At 54.4% G+C, this 16043-nt stretch overlaps 1 protein-coding gene across 3 annotated transcripts; it reads right to left on the bottom strand.

Moving 5' to 3' along the window:
* Window positions 1–32: 32 nt before the first annotated feature.
* Window positions 33–14462, bottom strand: LOC136731274 (proline-rich transmembrane protein 3). Of its 3 annotated transcripts, none has more exons than XM_066697670.1 (5): window positions 13993–14462; window positions 12039–13328; window positions 8446–9912; window positions 8062–8166; window positions 33–3184 (listed from the first exon to the last, which is right to left on the bottom strand). In XM_066697670.1, exons 3-5 carry the CDS (start codon window positions 9827–9829, stop codon window positions 1104–1106), a joined length of 3570 nt encoding a protein of 1189 aa, XP_066553767.1. In that variant the 5' UTR covers window positions 9830–9912; window positions 12039–13328; window positions 13993–14462; the 3' UTR covers window positions 33–1103. The 3 variants fall into 3 exon arrangements, with proteins under 3 accessions (XP_066553767.1, XP_066553768.1, XP_066553769.1); XM_066697671.1 differs by lacking the exon at window positions 13993–14462 and adding an exon at window positions 13794–13876; XM_066697672.1 differs by lacking the exons at window positions 12039–13328; window positions 13993–14462 and adding an exon at window positions 11011–11131.
* Between the last annotated feature and the right edge of the window lie 1581 nt (window positions 14463–16043).

Genomic DNA, 16043 nt, shown 5'->3' with positions numbered 1-16043 from the left:
AAAGAACGAGAGATACATAGACTGTTGGGTTGACTGTTTATTGGTTATTTTTTTTAAAGTGTATTATTTTTTTTAACAGATATACGGTTGTACCACAAAAATACATTTACAAAAATATGAATGATATACAGATGTGGAGCCCAGAGAGGAGGATTATTGTCCCCCCCTCCCCCCCAAATAAACGCCCGGACGCCCCCCCGCCCCGCTCCTCTGTGCAGCTGCAGCGGGAAACACACAACCCATACGCTGCGGTGAACAATGGACTGGGGGATGAAATCGGGATTGTCTTTCACACATCCAAATCCCTTCTTCCTTTCCTCTTAAAAAATGAGCAATGTCTCTCTCTCTCTCTCTGTACACGGGACACCACCGTGTTTATTGCTTTTTTCTTCTATTAGAAAAGTAATACTCAGTTTAGAGTGGTGTAGTGCACTGTTTATATCATATGTGTGTCTTTCATCGTATGTACAGTATGTGCGTCTGTATAGAGGCATCAGGGTGTGCCGATGCGTGTCTGAGCAGGACACACTCAGAGTGTCAGAGTCACTGCAGTTTTTTTTTTCATACTTTCTCTTTTTCCTCTTTCTCTCTCTCTCTTACTTTCTCTTGCCCAAATTTCCTAGCCGGTTTTCAGACCCAGCTACTTACGCAATCTCTGCGATCCAAAATCACTATCGTTGTCTGTTGTCATCATTATCATTTGAAATGATCATTATGAACGATGCGAGTTGAAATGCTCCCCCCACACACACACCGGATTGCTCTCTGACAGACCCCCCCGGAGCAAAATAACACAGCCATGTGTTTTGATTATGGACAAACATAAAATCAATCGTCTTTCATGATAGAAAATACAAAAAATGTCTTCAAATAACCAAGTCGGGCTCCTCGGGACTGCGGGGGATGTTTCTCACTGCCGGACTGAGGGGGTCAGACAATCGGAGGGACACAGTGGACTGAGATGTGCCCCCCCGCCCTGCCAGCACACCTGCGCTCCACGGTCTTTGTCTTTATTATTTAGTTATTTATTTTAATTTTGACGTCTGTCTTGCTCGTGGAGGTGTCACGACCTGGGGGCGCAGAGTTGGGAGGTCAGAGGTCACTCACAGGTCGATGGTGTCGCTGCAGACGCTGACCGAGTCGGGCTGGGACCTGTGGCTGCGTCTCGCCTGGCTGTGGGGGACACCCTCCTCTGGTCTTTCCTCGCGGGGCAGGAAGGGCAGGGTGTCGTCCCCGGTGCGGAGCGGGCGCGGGCGGGGCCGAGGGGGCCAGCGGGAGGCCGTGAGCGACACGGGACAGGAGAGGGAGGGGGGCACGATGCGGGGCTCGGCTGCAGCCTCTCCCGCGGGAGGGGGTATGTGCGGAGCGCCTCCCGCTGCCTGCGTCGCTGCCAACATCTCTGCGCCCCCGACCTCCCCCTCTCGCCACAGCTGGGGCTCGCTGGAGCGCCGGGGCCAGGTGGGGGGGGCGCCGGGGGACAGCAGTGGCTGGCAGGGGCCGGGGGGTGGCGAGACGGAGTGGGTAGGGGGGGACGGCGGCGGGGAGGGTGGCGGACGGGGGCTGAACAGGCCGCCTCGCACCAGGTGCAGTGCCTCGTCGATGCTGCGGCTCAGGTCGATGGGGGAGGGGGGGCGCAGGTCAAAATCAGTCAGGGACAAGATAGACTCCCTGCCCCTCTCCTTCTCCAGGCTCAGGCTGCTGAGGGAGCGGTGCAGTAGGGCGCCCCCCCCTGGCCACTGCAGGGAGCCTGTGGAGCCGCCCTGCTGGCTGTGGCCGGCGCTGCTGTTGATGTCCTTCAGGCTGCGCAGGGGCAGTGCCTCCGCCCGGTTCCGGATCAGGCTCTTACTGATGTCTGCGCCGGCCCGGTCCTGGTGCGCCTGGTTGTTGGGGAGCTCTGCAGAACCAGTCCCTCCCCCTCCATTGGACCCAGACACCCCGTTGCTCTCAGCCTTCCGGCGCTGCCGGCCGCGGGCGCACTGTAGGATCTTCGCCCAGCAGGTGTGCGAGGAGGAAGAGGAGGAGGAGGCCCTCCCTGCCCTGCCCTCTTCCTCCTCCTCCCCTGCCCCCCGGCTCCTCCCTCTCTCCTGTGCCGGGCACCAGAAGGGCCGAGACGCCAGCAGTAGCATGCAGGAGGCCCAGCCCAGCTCCAGCAGGCGGCCGCAGAACTGGCCGAGCCACCAGGCCCAGGTGAAGCGGCGCCGGTCACCCAGCAGCCCGGCCAGCCAGAGCGCAGCCTGCACCTGCAGCCCACAGCACAGCGCGCCCAGTACCGCGCACACGCACAGCACCCGCGCCAGCACACGCAGCTGCCGCCGCCCCCCTGCCCCGCAGCCCCCCGCCTCCTCCCTTGCCCCTGCTCCTCCCAGGGCCGGGGGTGCGGTACGGTAGCGCAGCCGGGGGAACACGCAGAACAGGAAGCCCACGCACAGGCTGCAGCCCCAGGCCACAGACAGTGCCTGCAGCACAGCCGGCACCGCGGGGCTCAGTGCCTGGGACAGGAAGTCGGCCGCTGTCTGGACGGTGCAGTGCAGCAGCGCCAGCACGGCGGCCAGGGGGGGGCGCTGCAGCCCAGCAGGGAGCACGCTGACCCCCGCCGCCTCCACAGCCAGCAGGCAGAGCGCCGCCAGGGCCCAGAGCAGCAGCGGGAAGGGCAGGTTGTGCAGCGCCACCATGGCCGGCTGGGTCAGCAGCTCCCGCGTGCCGTACGGGTCGGTGAACAGATAGGCTGCCCGCACCGCGCCGGCCAGCAGCAGCAGGGTGTTGGTCAGCGCCAGGCAGCCGCGGGGGGTGCCGCACACTCCCGGGGGCGGGGGCAGCAGCAGCCCCAGCAGCCCCCCCAGGGACAGCAGCAGGAAGAGGGAGGCGGAGCCATAGACGTGCATCTCCCAGGCAAAGGACAGCGTGCGGCGCAGGTCAGCCCACAGCAGTGCCGTGCGGTTGGGGGGCAGCATGCAGGGTCCCCCTGCGCCCGTCCTCATACAGGGGGGAGCTGAAGGGGAGGAGGGCATCAGTGCCGAAGGGGAGGGCGCCACCACCGGCCGGCCCAGGGGCACCGACGCAACGGCCGCAGTGTCGTTCCCGTCAAGATCGAGCGCCCGCCCCCCCCCTGGCCTCAGGGGTGCAGAAGAGGAAGATGGCGATGATGATGGTGGCGGGGATGTGGAGAGGGTGCTCTGTGTTCGTGCTGCGAAGAGACAGAGAGAGAGAATTATAAATTGAAAAAAGAGAAGTGAAAACAAACAGCCAACTCCAGTGTAACAGAACACAGGAAGCAGCCCTGCAATGCCGTCTTCCCCCTGCAGAGGGCAGCGCAGTGATGTCAGAGCCAGACCAGAGCAAAGCAACAGCTTGACACTGAGGGCCAGCAGACACCAGGAGGTACGCACACACATTCACACTCACACTCACACTCACACACTGCTACACACACACACACACCTACACACATACACTACTACACACACACACTACTACACACACACTCACATATACGCTACTACTACACACACACATACAGACACACACAGACACACACACTACTACACATACACTCACATATACGCTACTACTACACACACACACACCTACACACATACACTACTACACACACACACTACTACACACACACTCACATATACGCTACTACCACACACACACACAGACACACACACTACTACACATACAGACACACACACACACACACAGACACACACACTACTACACATACAGACACACACACACTCACACAGACACACTGACAGGTGTGATGAGTCTGTGTGTGCTGTGCTCCCTGTGCTGAACCGCAGAGACACACAGACCCTGTCTTGATTGGAACGGGCCGGGCTGTCAGCTGTGCATTGCCAAGGAGTGACATCAGCTGAGGAATCGAGCAATGGAGTGAGATGTGTTGCCCCCCCGCCCCCGCTCTATTAATATCCCACTCCCCTCTGAGTGTGAGATTGTTGAGTGCCCACTCACAGCAGCGCCGCACACTCACACAGCACAGCGAGTACCGCACACACTGACCAACACAACACTACACTGCCTGGGCTGCTCACACTCGGACACACGGGCGGCCAGTGTCAGCTTGTGTTAGTATCAGTGTGTCAGTGTGTGTGAGTGTGAATGTGTGTGTGAGAGTATCAGTCTGTCAGTATGTGTGTGTATCCTTCTAATTCACCTCTGCTCAATAACTCCCACACCTTCTTTATCACAATCGTCTCCCTCTCTCCCTCTCTGCTTCCTTCCTTTACATCCCCTCCCCTTCTCCTTCCCTCACTCTCGTCTCTGCCCCTTCTCTCCCTTGCTTTCCATCCGTATCCCTCTCTCTCAATTCAAATTCAAATTCAAAGGTGCTTTATTGGCATGACCGATCAAATTATTGCCAAAGCAGATACAAATGTTCTATCAAACAAAACAAACATAGCAATACAAGATACAGTGGAACAAATATCGTACACATTGAAATAAAATAAAGTAGAATATAAATCATATTTGTTGTTTGTATCAAAATTTGTGTCATGACAACACAAAAATCACTGTTTTTATTTTATTTTAGCTCTATCTCTCTCTCTCAGGAGACAAGATGCTGACTTATAAGTTTGATCAAATTCCTGGCTGTACAAAAACAGAAAGAAAAAAGAAAAAATCCTTTGTATATGAAAAAGTAAATCCACAGCAGCTCGGTGGGTGGGAGTGGGGGGGCGGCAGTCTAGCCGGGGTTCAGAGCAGGTCTGTCGGTCTGTGGTCAGTCTGAGGAACAATAGCCCAGCGCCGATACACTGAGCTGCTCAAGTCCGCCCCCCGCCTCTCTCTCTCTCTCTCTCTCTCTCCCTCTAATCTCTTCCAGTCTAAGCCTCCCGCCCCTCTCAGCTCCTGCAAGGCACTTTATACTTTATTATCCCTTTATAATCAGGCTGCTGTGGGATGTCAGCACCTTGATTCCATTAAGTTCCATTCCACTCTAGTGCTGTACAGTAGTGTGCTGTGTCACTGTGCTGTATAGTGCTGTGCTGTAGTGCTGTGCTGTATATTGCTGTGCTGTGCTGTGCTGTAGTGCTGTGCTGTGTCACTGTGCTGTATAGTGCTGTGCTGTGCTGTGCTGTAGTGCTGTGCTGTAGTGCTGTGCTGTAAGTGTGCTGTGCTGTAGTGCTGTGCTGTAGTGCTGTGCTGTAAGTGTGCTGTGCTGTGTCACTGTGCTGTATAGTGCTGTGCTGTGCTGTGCTGTAGTGCTGTGCTGTAGTGCTGTGCTGTAAGTGTGCTGTGCTGTGTCACTGTGCTGTATAGTGCTGTGCTGTGCTGTGCTGTATATTGCTGTGCTGTAGTGCTGTGCTGTATATTGCTGTGCTGTGCTGTGCTGTAGTGCTGCAGTGTGCTGTGCTGTGTCACTGTGCTGTATAGTGCTGTGCTGTGCTGTGCTGTAGTGCTGTGCTGTAGTGCTGTGCTGTAAGTGTGCTGTGCTGTAGTGCTGTGCTGTAAGTGTGCTGTGCTGTGTCACTGTGCTGTATAGTGCTGTGCTGTGCTGTGCTGTGCTGTATATTGCTATGCTGTGCTGTGCTGTGTCACTGTGCTGTATAGTGCTATGCTGTGCTGTGCTGTAGTGCTGTGCTGTAAGTGTGCTGTGCTGTGTCACTGTGCTGTATAGTGCTGTGCTGTGCTGTGCTGTATATTGCTGTGCTGTGCTGTGTCACTGTGCTGTATAGTGCTATGCTGTGCTGTGCTGTAGTGCTGTGCTGTAGTGCTGTGCTGTAGTGCTGTGCTGTGCTGTGTCACTGTGCTGTAGTGCTGTGCTGTAGTGCTGTGCTGTAAGTGTGCTGTGCTGTGTCACTGTGCTGTATAGTGCTGTGCTGTGCTGTGCTGTAGTGCTGTGCTGTAAGTGTGCTGTGCTGTAGTGCTGTGCTGTAGTGCTGTGCTGTAAGTGTGCTGTGCTGTAGTGCTGCAGTGTGCTGTGCTGTGCTGTGCTGTGCTGTAGTGCTGTGCTGTAGTGCTGTGCTGTAAGTGTGCTGTGCTGTGTCACTGTGTTGTAGTGTGCTGTGCTGTTGTGTGGTGTGGGCAGTGTGGGCTGTGCGGTGCTGTTCTGGAGTGAGACTGTTTCCTGCAGTAATCAGAGCAGGATTTACTACGTCTGCTTGGCACCGCATCCCACACTCGCACACAGAGAGAGGGAGTCAGGGAGCGAGGGAGGAAGAGAGGCAGCAGGATCTGTTCTGTTTTTCTCATCTCTCGCTTTCACTATTTCACTCGCCCTCCCCCCTCTCTCTCTCTCTTTTCTTCTGTTCTGCGTCTGTAATTTTTTCCCTCTTATTTCCACCTCTCCTTCTCCCTTCCCCTCTTTCTCCCTCCCTTTTTTCTTTGTGCCCTGTTTTCTCCCTCTACTCCACCCCATCCCTATCCAGCTCATTCCCCTACCACACTCTGGGTCACACACAGGAGACGGCAGCCCAGAAATCAATAAATTATGAGCCAAAAAGCAAGAACATCACAACAGGACAGAGAGAGAGAGGGAGCGAGAGAGAGAACAGCCTGCTCTCATCCGCCCTCCCACTCCACTCCTCCTCTCTCTGCCTCTCCATCGCCATGACTCTGTTTATCTATACCTAACTCACTCCACTTTCTCTTTTTCTCTGTCGATTCCCTCTCTGTCCTCCTCCTCTCTCCCTCTCTCCGTGTTTACACAGCGCTGCAGACACTCCATTAATCCCTCTCCTGACCTCCAGCTGACCCCTGCACTGACCTCCCGATGACCCCTCCACACCCCCCTGTCCCGGGACAGACCTGCCACTCCGGCCACAGTCAGGTGAAGGTTGGCACCCGGTGGGACAGAGACAGCACACCAACCTGGGGTGTGTGTGTGTGTGTGTGTGAGTGTGTTTGAGTGTGTCTTTGTGTGAGAGTGTGTGTTAGTGTGAAGACCTGGTTCAAATGTCCTTCAGCTTCAATAATAATAATAATAATTATAAAGGGATGTTTAATTGCACAAGGTCACTTCCTACACTGCTTTCGGTTATTTGTATAATTATTCTTATGCAGCAGTCGTGGTAGAAATGGTAGTAACTGGAAGATGTATTATTATTATTGGCAGTATTAGTAGTAACAGTACAGTTATTATTATTATTATTATTATTATTAAGAAGTATGAACAGCATTGTGCGTGACGTGTGACCTCACACACGCTGACCACACCGCAGGCCCGGCTGCCCACAGCCACCACGGCCAGCAGCACCGACCCACGGCTCTGGCCGCGCCCCCCATTACAGCACTGAACACCCCCTCGTCTCTCTCTGTCTGTCTGCGTGTCTGTGTCTCTCTCTCCCTCCCCCTGGCATGTCGCACCTCTCCCTCCCCCTCTCTCTCAGTCCGTCTCCCTTGCACCCCACAATCTCTCTCCATCTCACTCTTTTTCGTGTCCTTTCCCCTCCCCCCCCCTCGCTCCCTCTCAGCCCATCTGGTGTGTATTATAGTGTGGTGGTGTGTCAGATCTCCCTCTCCCTCTCTCTCTCTGAATATTTTCCCCTCACTCCTGCCAGCCCACACCTCTGCATTCCAGCAACTGTTGTCAGGCCCTGGAATCCCCCCACCCCCTACCCCCAACCACCCCCTCCTTCTTTCTCATTCTCTCCTTCTCGCTTTCTCTCTTCCTTCTCCATTTCCCTGGCTGGCTGGCTGGCTGACGGCGGCCCCCCCGCACTATGGCTGGAAGAAAGTGAAGTCCAGCTTAAAAGCATTGGTATTGCAGTATGTGCTGGTCACTCCCCTGTCCCAGACACCCCCCCAGCGCCTGTCGGACCCACACAGTGTCAGCATCACCGGGACAAAACCCACAACACCAACAGACCGACCCCCTGGCATGAGACGGGAAGCTCAATGTCTGTGCACGGCTCAGAGAGGGGTGACGCCATGGTCACAAGATGGCACAGACTCTGAGCCCCAGCCAGCATCAGCCTTCATGGTTCTGTTCTTCTTCTTTTTCTTTATCTGTTTCCTTCCTCTCTTTTTTGTTCAGCCAGTTGTACCCCACGAAGGACTACAACTCACACCTCCACACACTTCCTGTTTACTCACCTGTCTTTGTCTGTTGATTGGCTGTGGTTAGGGGCAACAACAACGTCACAGTGCTGCTGCCTCCAGTTTCCCTGCTGCCCGGAACGATGCGTGTCCTGTTCCGGCCTGGCACACGGGACAGGAATACGCGTGTCACACAGAATACTATATACATCATACTGTGGCCCACCGCAACACACACACAGTCTCTCACAACGGAATGAAGGAATGAAAGGGAGAAAGAAAGAAAGAAGGAAGAAGATGCAAAGTGGAAATTATATGAAGCTTCATAACTTATGAAGCAGAAATGGAAAAAATATAAACAGAATGCTGAGAGAGGGGAGTTTGTTAGTGACAGTTAGTGCGTGTGTGTGTGATGGGGGGTGTTGTGGGCGTATCCCTCACCTCTCTCGCCCCTGTGTCCTGTCTGAGGGGGGCTTCTGCTCCACAACCGCTCTGTCCCCGTTAGTGTTGTTGCCAGTGTTGACACGGGGGTCAGACCTGTTGAGGTGGTGGCCTGGTCACCTGACTGTGACGTGAGCTCGGGGTTGGCCGGAGTCGTCCGGGTGCGGGTGGGCTGAGGCTGCAGTTCCTGGGAGGTGCTATAGGGGGCATGGGTGTTGCTCTCTGCGTACCTCAGGGTGCTGCTGGGCTGGGGGGGGGTTGGGGCAGGAGTGGGGGGCTCCGCGGCTGCTGTGGTCGGGCTGGGGGTCTGAGCCTGGCGCTGGAATTCAGCCAGGTCTCCCGCCCACGTCGCCGGGGCATCAGCAGAACTCTGGCCGTTCCCCCTCCCTGCCTCTGTCCCGACCGTCGGCGAATCAGCTCCCTGCGTCAGGGGAGCGGCCGTGGCGATTGGCACCTGTGGGCCGTCGCTCGGGATAACGAGCCTCCGTCCCCCGGGCGGAGTGGTGCCCATTGTAACGCTGGCAGAGGAGGTGTGGCCAGGGCCGGGTGGTCCTGAAGTCACTGTGATGGTGAGTCCCACTCTTTCCACGGGGGGCTTGGTGGGAGGCCGTGCCGAGGGGCTGGCAGGACTCTCGCGTTGGATGGGGGAGCTGCTGGGGTCCAAGGGGGCAGGCAGGGGGGGGGCAGGCAGGGGGGGGGCAGGGGGCCGCACTGCTTTGCCGCTCTCCAGGTCTGGACTCTCAGTCTTGGGGGGGCTCCCTGCTGTGTGAGGAGCAGCAGGGATCTGTGGCTCCTGGGACGGGGGTGGCAGGGGAAGGGGAGACAGGGAGGGGGAGGTGGAGACTGGGGTGGGCGGATCTCGACCCACCAGCACTGGGGTACTGGGGTCCCCCCGCGGTCGAGCCTGGGTCTGTTTCTGGGGCACCCCTGGGATGGGCAGGGGAGAGAGAGAAGCAGTTGGACGGTCCTGGTTGACATCTGTGTCCTCCTCCAGCTCTGGCCCTGTGGCTGCAGTTCTGTCCTCCTTCACTGGGGGCAACAGTGGCCCCTCTGCAGAGTCTATGCTGTCTCCCTGTCCACTTCCTAAAACGGAGATGTCAGGAGTCACAGCCAATCGCGGCACCAGATCCTCGACGGGCGGCTCCTTCTGGCCAAACAGAGAAGAGGAAGGGGGCGGGCCTAAGTGGTCATGTCCTGCGTTCCCATTGGAGGAAGCTGATGGAGCAGGGTTTTGATGATCTGTAGGCGGAATGAGGTTGGTGTCGAAGGTCCTGGCGGTGGGAGAGGAGGAAGCGAGGACCTGGCCAGATGATTGGTGGATCAGTATGGCCAATAGGAGGAGATGTGTCGGCCCAGCATCCATTATGCTTCTACACTTAGCCATCGCCACCGGGAGCCACGTGGGAGTGCACTACTTCAGAAACGGTCTCCTTCTCTTCCCTTGTTCCTTCTCCCTCACTCCATCTCCTGTGTAAGGTTAAGAATGGATCAATTAATGTGATTATCGACATGATCTGGATTATTGATGTGCGTTCGGCGCCTCGCCTGCACTGTAAAATCACAGCAGGCCCGTCGAGACCACAACCAAGACATGACAGTGAGCAGCAAAGGGAGCACACCCTAACACACCCCTCCTTCTAGGGAACATCGTGCTGCAGAAGGCCTGGAATTAAACAGGAGACAGAGGAGCAGCAGACACACTGTAACACTGCCTTATAAGACAACACTGGAGTGTAAACACAAAGGGAGAGAGAGCGGGGGGGTGGAGGAGGGAGAGAGGATGAAAAAGAGAGAGAGTCCAGATCTTTCTCAGCCCGCAGAGTGATGTGATGTGAAGCGAGAGGAGAGGAGAGGAGAGGAGGCTGGGACGCGTGACTAAATCACTGAGTCACACTACAACACACCACACACACACTATATTTACTGCACACACAAAATGCACAATACAAATACCACAACGACACTGTACACACGCTCCAGACACTGTGTAAACACAATACACACACTGCACACACCCGATGCACTATACACACGCACAATACACCCACAGCATACACACAACAGCATTGCACACACACACACACTGCACATTAATATGTGTGTGTGTGTGTCAGTGTTTGATTTGCCTATATCCAAATTACACCCTGACACCGTTTCAAATCACCATGGGATCTCGGCTATTCTGGTGTCTAATTTACAAAAAGTAAAATTGAGAAGGAGGACGAGGGAGAGGGAGAGAGTGATTGATTGTAAATTTACAGTAGGAGGCCAGTTTGATGAGTTCTTAACCAACTCTATAAACCTCATCTTCCCCTTCCCTTGTCCTCCCACCCTCCCTCCTGTCAGTTTCTCCTGTTTCCGCTCCCTCGTTCTTCCTCACTTGCAACCCACACGTCTTTCTGTCCCATTCGCTCAGTCTCTCTCTCTCTCTCTCTCTCTCTCTGTCAGTATCTGTCTCTCTCTTGAATTCAAACAGTTATACACACAAGTGGTGTTTACACACAGATACACACAGGTTCACACACAGGTAGACAGAGGTACACAAACAGCTACACAACACCTTACTTTCTTAAACTCCAGTTATTTCTTTCTTTCCCTGCATCGCCTTGTCTTTGTCTTTCACTCTGCCATGCTTCTGTTATTTCTCTCTTTCACTTTCATTCTGCTTTTATTTTATTGTCAGTACGTCCTTGTTATCCATCCACACCTCTGGCCTCACATGGGGGGGTGAGGTGTGTGACTGTGGGGGGCGGGGGGGGGGCTGTGGGTTTGAGATAAGTAGATAACAGGGAGAGAGAGAGAGAGAGAGAGATGGAAGGAGAGATAGGGAATGAGAGAGGGGGCAAGGCAGAGACCGAGAACGGGATGGGGGGATAGGGTTCATGTTTGTATCATGCCAGCACAAGCGCAGGTTTGTCTGACTGTGTGTGTGTGTCTGCGAGTGTGTGGCCATGTGACTGTGAGTCTGTGTGCGTCCGTGTGTGTATCTCAGCATATCTGTGTCTGTGTGGCAGAGTATGTCAGTCTCTCTGTGCATCTGCATCTCTGTATATGTGTGTGTGCATGTGCCTGTGTGTGTGTCTGTAAATGGGGGCATTTCCAGGGGTATTTTTAGCCACAGTTTGCCCCTGGGGGCTCCAAGCTTAGAATGGCAGTGTGGTCAGCACACTTTGCACATTACTGTCCGGTGACACTGCACACTCAGCCTGTCAGAGCAGCCCCCAGACCAGCTCCCAGACCAGCCCCCCATCATGCTGCATGCTGCTGAGCGTGTCGGTGTGTTACCATTTGTTGGAATGTGGTGCCGTGTGTCAGTGTGTGTTGGCGTGTGTGTTGGCATGTGCTGGTCTATGGAGGCATGCTGCGCTGTGAGGTCAGTGTGGTGGCCGTCCTCGGATCAGCCGGATTACCGGAGCCCATTTGCGGGGCTGTCCTCAGTACACCCTCCACAGGAGAGAGAGAGAAAGGGATTGGGACTCACACAAACACGCACATATGCGCCAGCACACAGACACAGACAAAACACACTTACACATACAGATAACTCACAGACACACAAGGACAACTCACACAAACACTCAAAAGACACTCACCGTCTGGACAGAGCGGACACGAGGGCAGCGCACCTTGGGGACAGTGTCTGCGAGTCTCTGTGTCTGTCCCTCTCCCGCTGGGGACGGATGGCAATGTTATTGCACTTCTTAACCCAAAAAAGTCTGTGACCTTTGACCTTACAGGTAACAATCCTTCCCTGAGGGCATGACCCCTATCCCCCGCCTCACCTGTCTGTCCAGCTGAGCAGCCTGGTACAAACCAGAGCGAGGAGTGTGGGTGTGTAGGAGGTAGTCACAAAATCCAGTAAAGACAGACAGACAGACAGACGGGGAGTCGAGCCAGAGATGGAACAGGGCCGCTGGAATCAAACAATACTGATTGATTGGTCTCTTCTTTTTTCTGATTGTCCCAGATGTTGCAGTGAGTGCCGGGGGTGTTTTGTGTGTTATGTGTATATGCCTGTGTGTTGTGAGTGTGGCAGAGTGTGCTATTGTGTTCCTGACCCTGCAGAACTCACTCACACACACACACACACACACACACACACACACACACACACACACTAAGACAGACTCACTCCACTGACACACACACACACTGGGACACTGTTTTTCCACTCACACACTCATGCTTACAAACCACTGTCTGACACTCCCCGCAGCTTCACACACACACACACACACACACCCGAGCTCCTCACAGCCTTTCTGTGCTTCTCATTCACACACTGTCACCGAGTCTAAAAACCCAGCTCGGTCTGCAGTCTGTAACTGGTTCCTAGAGTTCCTGTCTCACTGCCTGGCCCTGCCCACTTGTGCGAGATCTTGCTCCCTGTGTCTCCCTGTGCCTCTGCTCTCAGTCAGTCAGGGCTGTGTGCTGGGCGGGGGGGTGCGCTGGGGCCCTGCAGTGCTGGGAGAGCCCCCACCATGGCGTAGTTAGTGGGCTGGGGGGACAGTGTAGAGCGACTGTGGCTGGGGTTTGAGATACAGTCTGCCAGTGTCTCCCAGTCTCCGTTAGGGTCTCCTGGTGTCTCTCCCAGTGACTGTGTCTCCTTGTGCCCCAGTCTCTCTGTCTCCTGGTGCGTTTTCACCCAGTTGTCTCCCAGTCTGAGCTGCAGACACTCCAGTCATCTATGGTGCTGTAACAAGCCAAGGGGGAATATGTGCGTCTCTCCCACCTCCTCCTCCTCTTCCTCGTCCTCTCCTTCCTCCTGTGTCTAACAGCGTCCCCACTGCTTGTCTCTAACTGGACACAGACTGGGCTCGAGCAGGAAGTGTGTAACCTCTCTCTCTCTCCCTCAAGACTTGAAGACTGTGGGTGGAACAGTTCTGTAAAGAAGAAAAAACATGACCTCAGTACTTATTCATATTTTCACATTATTATATTTGGTTTCACTGAAGTGGATTTCTCTCTCTCTCTCTCGCTCTGTATAATCCATAGTTTCTTAAAAAAAATATGTTTAAAAACCAAACTCAAAAGACTGTGTGTGTGTATTCTTCTATATTGTTTCCCCAGTGTTTTCTGCTTTCTCCGGGGCTGCAGATGGAAACTGACATTGTTTTCCGCTCCTGTGCAGCTGGCACCTCACCAACGCGTGCGCGGCTTATATAATAACGTGCCTGCTCTTATTCTCGCATCATTCTTCCCTTTCTTCTTCTTCTTCTTCTTATCTATCCCTCGTTCCCACCCCCGCGCCCGCTTCCCCGTCGTTTCTCTTGAATTCCGTTCTTTCACTCCATTATTTGCACTATCTTTCCATCTCTGCTTCACGGATCTCCCCTCCCTGCCCCTACCTGCGGTCACTATTATTCTCCCTCTCGCGTCGCTGTGGCACCATGTCCGCACAAAAGCCTCTGCTCCCCCGCGTCCGTCTGCGCCTCTCTGCCCCTCTCTCTCTGCCCCTCTCTCTCTGCCCCTCTCTCTCTGCCCCTCTCTGCCCCTCTCTCTCTGCCCCTCTCTGCCCCTCTCTCTCTGCCGTTTCGCCGCCCTCACCTCTCCCGCTGTCCGGCGCTTGGCTGCACTGTACCGCTCCGGGAGGACGGTGTTATGGGTTAGGAAACAGCTCTTCTCTCTCTCTCTCTCTCTCTCTCTCTCTCTCTCTCTCTCTCTCTCTCTCTCTCTCTCTCTGACAGCCGCGCTGGTTCACGCCCCCTCCCTCTCCCTCTCTCCGGCGGGCAGTGTGCGCTCACATGCGGGTCACAGTGGCGCAGGCGGCAGCGCAATCTCCACTCAAACCCAACTCCGCGCACGGCTCTCTGTCACGCAGCTGGAAAACAGCACGACTGCGGCTCATACAGCCGCCGCCCCGTCACGCGTGTAGCTGCTCCTGTATGACATGATCACAAGGGCGACGCAGCCGACTGTGCTTTGAGGCAAACGGGCTAACGGAGCCAGGCTGACTGTGCACAACCGAGAGTCCAGATATCATTGTAAACGCGCCAGTGACGTGCTGCTGTGCTGCTGCGCCCAAATGACCTGCAGTGTGTTGTGCGTCAGTGGTTTAACACACTGACTCTCAACACCGCGGCGTGTCTGCCTGTCACCGCACACCTGTACAGCACACCTGGACTGACGTGAACCCAGCAGCGCCCAGGCAGTGATTACTGCAGGGCCACAGGGGCGAAGAAGCAAGATTGCAGGGACAAGGGCACCCCCTCCCATACACTCTTAGAACTCATATGTATGTAATTTAACACATGCTGTGCTTGCTCCCGGACAACACAACTTTGTGTTACAGTTCAGCAAAGCAGAGCACAATGTGTCTGTGTGGGAAACACACATCATTGTGTTTAAAAAGACACAATGACAATGTCGTGTTGGTGCAGTGGCCGGTATCTCAGATCAAGGGTTTTACAACCAAATATTTCATTTAAAATAAAAATAACCCACAACATAAAATGAATGGAAAAATACAATCAAAATGACACACTCACTCTCACAGTCACCCGCCTGCACTGTGATGTCAGCGTGTGTAACACTGTTCCCAACAGCAGCTGTGTGTAGAAGCCTGTGTGACACAGGCCGGTGTGTCTCCTGGCTGCAGGGTGAGTAACGGGACGCTCCGATTGTGCAAAGATAAGATTCTCCTGCAGGACTCGGCCGGTTTGTTCTGGACTGTGGGGGCGTCAAGCACAGCCGCACTGAACTCCCTGAGCCCCCCCGCCCACTATACGAGTACCGACCTGTCTGCTGTCACAGGATTTCTCAATGGATTAAAAAGATATTCAAACACACACACACACTCACTCACTCACTCACACACACACTCACTCTCTCTCTCTCTCTCTCTCTCTCTCTCTCTCACACACACACACACACACACACACACACACACACACACACACACACACACACACACACACACACACACACACACACACACACACACACACACACACACACCTCTTTTATAGTTGCTGTAAAAAAAAAAAGGTTATTGGAAAATCTCCCCAGCCCCGCCCCTCTCTCCTCCTACTCCCGGACACAAAGATAAGCTTCTTGTGTTTTGTTTGAACAGTGTAGGCACTGTGAGTGTGTGTGTGAGTGTGTGTGTGATTCCAGCTCTTGACTGGGTGACCCAGATGATCCTGGCAGACAGGAGTCTTGTTTCTTTTGTTGCGTTTTCTGTGATGATGTTGGGAGAGGGAGAGAGAGAGGGGGAACAGCGAGACCAGCTGATCACACGGCCTGCAGGAAACACTACACCTGCACTCAGGTAACACTGAGTCAGCCCTCTTTGCTCCTGCACACTCACACACTCTCTCACACTCTCTCACACACTCATACAGACACACAGGCACACACTCACTGCCCTCTCCTATCCACTCCCCCCGATGGCCTGGAACAATGACAGGTGTGTCCAGGTGAGTCAGCAGTGTGGGAACGCCGCTGTTGTTAAAGACACAGCAGCACAATCCTCCTCTTCAGTGGCCTTTCTTATAATTCTTTTATGAAAGATTATATTTTAAAATGAATTTTAAAAATTAATTTTAATTGTTTTTAAAGATTTAGTTGTTTTTAAAAACACTAGTTTGATTGGTTTT

The sequence above is a fragment of the Amia ocellicauda genome, chromosome 3, assembly GCF_036373705.1.
Source record: "Amia ocellicauda isolate fAmiCal2 chromosome 3, fAmiCal2.hap1, whole genome shotgun sequence".
Lineage (NCBI taxonomy): Eukaryota > Metazoa > Chordata > Actinopteri > Amiiformes > Amiidae > Amia > Amia ocellicauda.
Note: the sequence above shows the minus strand (reverse complement) of the source record. Positions and strands in the feature narration are given on the sequence as shown.